At 43.0% G+C, this 9,180-nt stretch overlaps 1 protein-coding gene across 1 annotated transcript; it reads left to right on the top strand.

Moving 5' to 3' along the window:
- The first annotated feature begins 946 nt into the window (after positions 1-946).
- Positions 947-8,800, top strand: SEC61G (SEC61 translocon subunit gamma). Its single transcript, XM_069960320.1, has 4 exons — positions 947-1,274; positions 2,343-2,441; positions 2,860-2,962; positions 8,667-8,800. The coding sequence occupies exons 2-4, from the start codon at positions 2,348-2,350 to the stop codon at positions 8,674-8,676; spliced, it is 207 nt and encodes a 68-aa protein (XP_069816421.1). The 5' UTR covers positions 947-1,274; positions 2,343-2,347; the 3' UTR covers positions 8,677-8,800.
- The last annotated feature ends 380 nt before the right edge of the window (positions 8,801-9,180 follow it).

Here is a 9,180-nt window from a genome sequence, read left to right as displayed (position 1 = left end):
GGGGGGGGATTCGCCCTGTTGCCAAAATGCCCTAGAAACTGCCCTGACAATAACGATAATGTTAAATCACAATAACAATAGCTGCAGTCTGCAGGCCGTTGCCCCAAGTTATAGGAGCAGCAGGAGCAGACTGCCGCTATCTCCCATGGGCCACCTAGACAGCCCCTCCTGCAGCTCTACGCAACCCACCTGCTCATTGTCGGTGGGTTGACAGCGAGTAGGGAACGAGGAGCAAGCAAGCACCGACCTTGCTCCTAAATATCGGGTTGTCTAATATGGGGCTAGCCTAAGTTTCCTCATTACCCTGAGCCATAGTTTGTCAGCAGGGGTTATAGAGGCATGGCAGGAGGACACTGGGGGCAGTGTGACGAGCAATGCTTTTTAAAGAAAGGACTGCACAGACATCATATAAGTGTGGTACCCATAAAAAGTACAGATCGTGGCGCCAAAAATAAGCCCTCACACAGCCCTACAGACTGAAAGACAAAAAGGTTATAAGAATCACAATAGAGCCCTTTTAAACAAATGTATTCTTGGAATAAAAAAAAAAAAAAAAAAATAATATATATATATATATATATATATATATATATATATATTATTTTTTTAAAGAAGCAGAGAGCAGCCGAGCACCAGAAGCGTTGGGGTAGCAGCGGCTGGGCACCACAGGAGGTGGGTATAGCATGTCCAGGAGCAACTGTTTTTTCCAGGACAATCTCTTCTGATTGGTAGCTATGGGCAATAATGACAGGTTATTTACACAACTTTCATAAATGAGGCCCCATATCTCTGCCAGGATGTCACAAAAGAATATGGTACAATATAGGCTAATGCTGACAATCTCGCAAAAGCTAAAAAAAAAATAATTATATATATGTTGTTTTTTCTATTGTTCAGTCCACAGAATTTCCATTGCTGACCGCGATGTCATCTCTTTCCCCTGTGCTGACGTGCACAATTCATCACAGAGTTTGTTAATAAAGTTTCAGAGCGAGCAAGGAAAAAAAACACACACACAAGCTGAGTATTTTCAGCGCCAGCTCAGCGCTCATAAACTCCGCCCAGAAGGCCAGAGAGACGGAGACAATGGCTAGAGCGCCCACGTCCTTCCTTCCGCATTCCTGTTTCACGTCGACGTTCTCCATTACAATTGGCCGGGGTGAGCCCGAGTTCCGATGACGTCACGTCTATTGAAGTAGCTCTCCGTCCAGTGCGACGTGTCTCAGTTAGCGGCAGGCGGTCGAAGAAGAGCTACGGGCCCGAGGAATCAGCCGGTAGGTATCCTATATACGTGTGTATAGCTGTATAGCATCGGAGATTGTGGTCCTCGCTGATACATTTGCTGGGAGCAATGGCTTCTATCTCTATACCAGCGCACTCCTATAGGAGTAACACAATATACTACGTATAGGTCAGTCAGCTAGAGCCATAGCGTCTCCTGTTAGTCTGATGTCGCCTGCGTGCAGTGTGGCGCTGTACAAGGTGCTCCCATTGGCTCCTATGGGCTGGGGTGGGATGTGATGGGGATTGGGGTACACTCCTTGCCTCTTATTTGTGCATCCTTGTTGTGAAGGTGCCCACTATACACACACACACACACACATATATATATATATATATATATATATATATATATATATATATATATATATATATATATATATATATATATATATGATAGCCTCTGTAGGTTTGGGTGTGGTATCTTCTCTATCCTGAATGGTGTGACCTGGTAGCTTCCAGTCCAGGCTGGTGTTAGCTGGCTGTAACTATGACTCCATACAATGTAATATGTTGGCACCATACTCTCCTGTTGGCTCAGTTGCCCCCTTTGCCCTCTTTCTGTATAACATTACCCTTTGTAATTCCAGCAGATTTATAGACTGGCTTTCAGTGGTGGCAGGTGAATGTTCTTGTTGCAGCTGTAACTCTGTGGCTTTGAAGCCCATTGGCTCAGATGTATAAGAGCTGTCTGGTTGCTGTGTGCACATCAGTCATGGCTCTTCCTTCACTTCTTCATTCAGATTGCACTGCTAACATGAAAGCTGATCAGTGATTGGTCTTTGGTTGATCTGGGACAATAATGTCACAATACTTGTTAAGTTCTTATTTTTCTTCACATTACCTGGCACCAAAAGCCACATCATCTGGATCAGATTTGTCACTGCTTATTTGTAGTCTATTCAACCTGTGTAAGTCGCCTAAAATAACAATAAGAATCCTTGTGCTGCATGATCTGCATTAGGCGTAAAGCGGTACTTCTGTCTGGAGCCTTTATTTAAGGGCACATTAGGCCACAAATGATACTTTGTTTTTCATGTATAAATGTGTTGTTTTTCTAGGCATCATGGATCAGGTAATGCAGTTTGTTGAGCCCAGCCGTCAGTTTGTGAAAGATTCCATCAGACTTGTCAAAAGATGCACCAAACCAGACAGAAAAGGTATGTTGTGCTATCTCTTAAAGGGGTTATCCAGAGAGCTGACAGGGTCCTACCATTTCTGCCCCTCAGCACTCCACTTCCTCTCTGACATCTCAGAAGTGTACCTTCCAAGAAGGGGGGAGGGGGGTGTGGGGGGGGGGGGCATGTTGCGAGCATCACATTCTCCACCAGCACATGATGTTCAATAGCTGCTTGGTGTTATGGTTATGTGCTAAGTGGTAAGTTACATTAGCGCACCATTTGCAGACATTTATTAGGGTTTATACGAAGGTGGCCAACATTTTTAAGGGAGTTTCATGCTGAGACTGCACTTGAGTGTATGGAGCTTAGTTCTTGAGAATCACATTTTAGGATTGAGGTCACATTTCTTGGCTCAAGAGTGAAACACAAACTTAACAATTTTTTGTTTTTTCCCCAGAATTTCAGAAGATTGCAATGGCCACTGCAATTGGATTTGCAATCATGGGATTTATTGGCTTCTTTGTCAAGCTTATCCATATTCCCATCAACAACATTATTGTGTAAGTCATTCTCTTTTCATTTCTCTTCTTAGAAATGATGTAACATAAATGAGTAATGCCAGATTTTTGCCAGTATAAATATCGATCTGATGTGTCTTAAAAGGGAATGTCAGCTCCTGGGCCCTACCTGAGGTGCTGTCAGTGTACTGTAGCTGGTAGCCCCCAGTGAACATGGTGCCTTTTTGGTAATTTTTCCGTGCAGCGGATTACGTACCATGTCACAGAGTAGTTGTTTGTGCCACACTTGACATGCATCCTCCTCCCTCTTCATGAATAATCAATGCTGCCCTGCCTCCTGCTCGATCAGTCCTCTGTAGGCAGTTGTCTGAAAGAAACACTCAGGCATAATTGAATCTCTTCTCCCTAATGTGTTGGAGCTGTGGTCTAGGGGTAACTTACCTGTCTAGAGACCTGCCAGCAGTTCATTCTCTGGTTCGAATCTCCTGATGGAAATTAAATAGGACTTTTACTGCTCATTGTTTCATTTTTAAGGCTATGTTCACACACAGTATTATTGCTCAGTATTTTGCAACCAAAACCAGGAGTGGATTGAAAACACAGAAAGGCTATGTTCACACAATGTTGAAATTGAGCAGATGGCCGTTATTTAATGGCAAATATTGGACGTTGTTTTAAAATAACAGTAATTATTTGCTATTAAATGGCGTCCACTCAATTTCAACAGTGTGAGAAGATAACAGTTCTGTGTTTTCAATCCACTTCTGGTTTTGGTTGCAAAATACTGTGTGTGAACATAGCCTTAAAAATGGTACTATAATGAGAAAGAGACATCTATTCAATTTCCATCAGGGGATTTGAACCAGAAAATGAACTGCTGGCAGGTCTCTAGACAGGTGAGTTACCCCTAGACCACAGCTCCAACACATTAGGGAGAAGAGATTCAATTATACCTGAGTGTTTCTGATCTGCAATCTGACCGCTGAGCGAGCAGGAGGCCGGGCAGCATTGATTATTCATGAAGAGGGAGAAGGAGGTATGTCAAGTGTGGCATGAACAACTGCTCTGTGACAAAAGATGGTACGTAATCCGCTGCATGGAAAATTACCAAAAAGGCACCATGCTCACTGGGGGCTGCCAGCTACAGTACACTGACAGCACCTCAGGTAGTGCCCGGGAGCTGACAGATTCCCTTTAAATGTCTAACGCCACGTTGACCATGAATGTGTTAATTTGAGGGTGCTCAGCAGTTTTGATCCTCAATTGACAATGTAGCTTAGTGATTGCACATGCAAATGTTCACACTTCACTGCTATGCAGCAAAAGCACATGCACTGTACCTCAAACTGCTGTGGTGAAGAATTTACAAGTGAAACATGTTGAGACAATTAGATTGCAACCAATAACTTCATCACAACACTGACATGTTTGTGGTTTTGCCACGCTGACAGCATGATACTGCTATGTGTGAACAAAACCTGAGGCTAAATTGCACCAAAAGATGACAAATTATTCCATGCTAAAATTTTATGCAGCTTTCACCAAAAGTTTGAATGTTGAAAATAGTCCATGTCTTTTTGTTTTTTTAGAGAAATTTGTTGGTCCCTCAACTAACAATGGCCTAGGGTTACAAAATTTCCCACATACAATGGTCCTTTTTGGACCATTGTAACCTGAGACCAGTCTCTGCATACAATGCTACAGACAGTCCAGATTTGTGGCACATCTGAATAACTAGATGGACCTATAAAAGTGGTCATTTTACTGGTAAAACCCCAGCATTAGTGAAATGCATGCAGTGGTTGGCTGTCTGGTATCTCCTCTCTACAGTACCATGTGATACTACATGTCCTGTACTGCTCTTTACCTGGGCCAGGATGAGTTGCTTCTTTGGGCACCAGGTCAGGGCTGCTTCATTTTATTTTTACTGGGACCCTGTGTGATCTGTACAGGACCCTGAAAATGCTCCAGTCTTGTACATAAAAAGTAAATTGGCATTTTTCAGTTTATCCAAGGGTTCGCTTTATTCATATTAGTTTTCTGCTTATTTTTTTTTAAATTTTTTTTTTTTTCTTCTTTTTGGGGGTTTAAGAACCAATTATCCCTTTTTCTATAGAGTTTTGGTCTCAAGAAACAATATATTTAACATACAATGGTCATCCTGGAACCAATTAACATTGTAACTTGAGGGACCACTGTGAATAGAGATGAGCGAACCTGGAGCATGCTCGAGTCCATCCGAACCCGAACTTTCAGCATTTGATTAGCTGGGGCTGCTGACGTTGGATAAAGCCCTAAGGCTATGTGGAAAACATGGATATAGTCATTGGCTGTATCCATGTTTTCCAGACAACCTTAGAGCCTTATCCAAGTTCAGCAGCCACTGCTAATCAAATGCCGACAGTTCGGGTTTGGATGGACCCGAACCCGGTTCGCTCATCTCTAAACTGTGAAAGATACAACAAACCAATCAAGTACCTTTTTTAAATAGGCACTGTTTCAGCTAACTTTGCAAAGATGAAACAAGAAACTTTGTAATATCTTATGTAGGGATCTTCCCGGGGGATGGTGTGTTTGGACACAGTTCACAGCAGACTTGGACTTGTAAAATAACAGCTTGGCGTTTATTTGCAGCATAAACCGTCCATCAAACAAAATACAGCAGTACCGTGCTTTAAGAATAAAACAAACAGAGGTCTTGCCCGTCTGGGCGCTTACTAACACACTGGTCACCTCTCTGGCACTTCACTCGGCAGTATTTCGGGGTGTGAACAGGCCCCAGCAGCGGCTGTACTCCCAGCTCTCAACAAACACACCAGGCAGGCTGTTTACTCCTGGCTGAGAGCTTCCCCTGCACACTGAGCACACCTTTTGCCTTCTCAGGCTGATTGGGATCAGAGCTCACCTGATCCCAAAACCCATACTGGATCGAGGGGGAGGGAATGGCAGATCCCACTACCAACCTATCCGCCATTCCAGTAAATCCGGCCCGGAAAATTAAATAATAACTCAGCAGCATATCACTGCTGAGCAATCGACCTCCTCCGGATTTACCATCTCACACTATGCATCAGCCTAGGTGAGATGTACATCCCCTCGAGCACTTTACCAGTGACATGTCTACACTTATCAGACAAAAATGCTTCCTTGTCATCTTAAAATGGTTATCCAGTGCTACAAAAACATGGCCACTTTCTTTCAGAGACAACACGACTCTTGTCTCCAGTTCAGGTGCGGTTTGCAATTAAGCTCCAATAACTTCAATAAAACTGAGCATCAAAACCCTGCCCAAGCTGGAGACAAGTGTGGGGCCATGTTTTCGTAGAGCTGGATAACTCCTTTAATCACCCTTCTCCCCCATGTTAGTGTGTTTACACAGATTTTTCTAACAGCTTTTTGAAGCCAAAGCCAGGAATGGATTTGAGAAGAAATCTTTTTTTTTTTTTTTTTTTTTTTTTTTTTTTTTTCTGTTTCCGGTTTTGGCTTTAAAAAAAAAAACCTGTCTAAACGCACTTAGACTGTCTTTTAGGGTCTGTTCACACAGTACAGACTCGCTGCGTATTTATCGCTGTGAGTTTCTCGCACAAATTCACAGCGATACTGATTGCTATCAAGTCAAGTCAATGTATGTGTATTCTCACTGCGTGTTTGGTGCAATTTTTACATGCGAGTTTTGATTTTCACAGGCAAGTTCAACACCACAAAAAACGCAGCTACTTTCATGCGAGTTTGATGCGAGTTTTACGCAGCGAGTCTGTACGTGTGAACAGACCCTTAGTCTGGAAAATCCGCTCTGTAGTGTCTTGTAACTAGTTACAAATAAGGCACTTATAAGAAGGGGGAGAACCTGCAGACACAAGCAGAGGGGAAAATAAACTGCTCTGGGAGATCTTACCCAGAGTTTTTACACAGATTATACAGTCAATAACAGCTTGTCATTGCTTCTCTGCTGCTGCTTTTTAAGGCTGTACACAAGTTTGGTGCAAAATTTTCTGTTCTTTGTGCAGACACCATAAATATTAGGCTCCATCTGCCATCTCTGGGAGGGCTGGAAATTATAGTCTTAGCTTTAAGGGCACAAAAATATAATGTACTAGAAAATGTACCCGGCGCTGCCCGGGTATAAAGTGTCAGTGTGTAAATTAGATTTGTTCTAAGATGCCCAGGAAGCCAAGCTAAAGGTATTGTTTCATCTTGAGTTAATCAGTGGAATTAGTGTATACCTGTAGTGCATAGTTGGAGGGGTTCTGTATACCCACAATGTATAGTTTTTAGGGGTCTCGCATATCTGTAGTGCATAGTTGGGGGGGGGCTGTATACCTATAGTGTATAGTTGGGGGGTCCTGTATACCTGTAGTGTGTAGTTGAGGGGGCTGTATACCTGTAGTGTATAGTTGAGGGAGGTCCTGTATACCTGCAGTGTACAGTTGGTGACGGTCCTGTATACCTGTAGTATATAGTTGGTGGAGGTCTTGAATACCTGTAGTTTATAGTTCGGAGGGTCCTGTATACCTGTAGTGAATAGTTTGAGGGTCCTGTATAACTATAGTATAGAGTTGGTGGAGGTCCTGTATACCTGTAGTGTATAGTTTGTATAGTCCTATATACCTGTAGTATATAGCTGGTGGAGTTCCTGTATACCTGTAGTATATTTGGGGTCCTGTCTACTTGTACTATAGAGTTGGTGTAGGTCTTGTATACCTGTAGTGTATAGTTTTGAGGTCCTGTATACCTGTAGTGTATAGTTTGGGGTCCTATATACCTGTAGTATATAGTTGGTGGAGTTCCTGTATACCTGTAGTGTATAGTTTGGGGTCCTATATACCTGTAGTATATAGTTGGAGGAGTTTCTGTATACCTGTAGTGTATAGTTTGGGGTCCTGTATACCTGTAGTAAATAGTTGGTGGAGGTCCTGTATACCTGTAGTGTATAGTTTTGGGGTCCTGTATACCTGCAGGGTTGCATTTACCCGTATGGCAGTGTTATTCAGTCACAGTGTGTCGGTATTGGTCATGTCTGGTATGGCGGTGTTATCCAGTCACAGTATGGCGGTATTGGTCAGGTCTGGTATGGCAGTGTTATCCAGTCACAGTATGGCGGTATTGGTCAGGTCTGGTGTGGCAGTGTTACCCAGTCACAGTTTGGTATACCTGTAGTGCCCTGTATATACATGTACTGTATAGATGGAGTAGGGGGGGGGCCTGTATACATGTACTGTATAGGTGGAGTAGAGGGGCCTGTATACATGTACTGTATAGATGGAGTAGGGGGTCTACCAGTTATTACTGTGGATGTTGTGAGGCAGCTTCCCTAGCAACCATTGCTCCCTGTGAAAATGAAAGCAGTAATCCTATTGGTTGCTAAGGCTCCAACTGCCGTGTCTGCTGCAGCTAATTATATCTTCTGTGTGCAGTGAGGAGATTTTCCCATTCATCGCTATGGGGCGCTCTTTCCCCTCCTCCTCCCCTCCTGTACATCTGGCGGGGACGGGACCTTCGCAATAACCTTCCCGGGCACCCAATGTATGTGTGCCAAATTTGGGGTCAAACTGTTCAGGCGTTTGGAAGTCTATAGAAGACAGACAGACTTTGATTTTTATGATATAGATATGATGACCATGTATAGTGCTATACATAGTCATAGTGCTCCCCTGTGTATACATACACACGGCAGCCACCTAAAACAGGTATGCTTCACGTCTCATCCATCTACAGTTGACTAATTCTTCTTTCTTTTTATTTTCAGTGGCAGTTAGACTTCCCTGGTGACCTGACAGCGGCATGAAGTATCGGCAAGGTGTTATTGGACATGTGCTTTTTTGTTTTATGTATATTTTTTATTTGGCCTAGTTCCTGTAATTAAACACACTAAATTGCTAACTTTCTCTTGTGTCTTGTTTATTACATAGTGGAAGGAATCTTTGTTTTCTCCTATACAGACTTTTTTTTTTTTTTTTGAAGTTGGTATTAATGCTACTCTTTCCATTGTCTGCACAGTAGCTGCAATAAGCATCTTTTTAAACTAATCCCTTCTTAATCTTGCAGCGCTGTTTCTAACAGCGGGGGCTTACATTTGTATATGCATTAGGCTGGCACACTCTCTCTGTCCTTCCTCCCCACCCTCCTCATCATTAGGAATGATCCAGGAACATTTACTGCTGTTTGAGCTTTGCACAGGTGTATTAATGATCCAGCCCATGTTCATTATGCACGCAGCTGAGGAATAGGAAGCAATCTGCCTGGAGTATTCCTAATGCTGA

The sequence above is a fragment of the Dendropsophus ebraccatus genome, chromosome 2 (genome assembly GCF_027789765.1).
Source record: "Dendropsophus ebraccatus isolate aDenEbr1 chromosome 2, aDenEbr1.pat, whole genome shotgun sequence".
Taxonomy (NCBI): Eukaryota; Metazoa; Chordata; class Amphibia; order Anura; family Hylidae; genus Dendropsophus; species Dendropsophus ebraccatus.
The sequence above is the reverse complement of the archived record's forward strand: the minus strand, read 5'-3'. Positions and strand labels throughout refer to the sequence as shown.

Bases quoted from the DNA above. Each gene is read 5' to 3' on its own strand.
- SEC61G (XM_069960320.1), top strand. From the start codon at position 2,348: ATGGATCAGGTAATGCAGTTTGTTGAGCCCAGCCGTCAGTTTGTGAAA. The intron at 2,442-2,859 runs GTATGTTGTGCT...TTTTTTCCCCAG, and splicing joins CACCAAACCAGACAGAAAAG to AATTTCAGAAGATTGCAATG.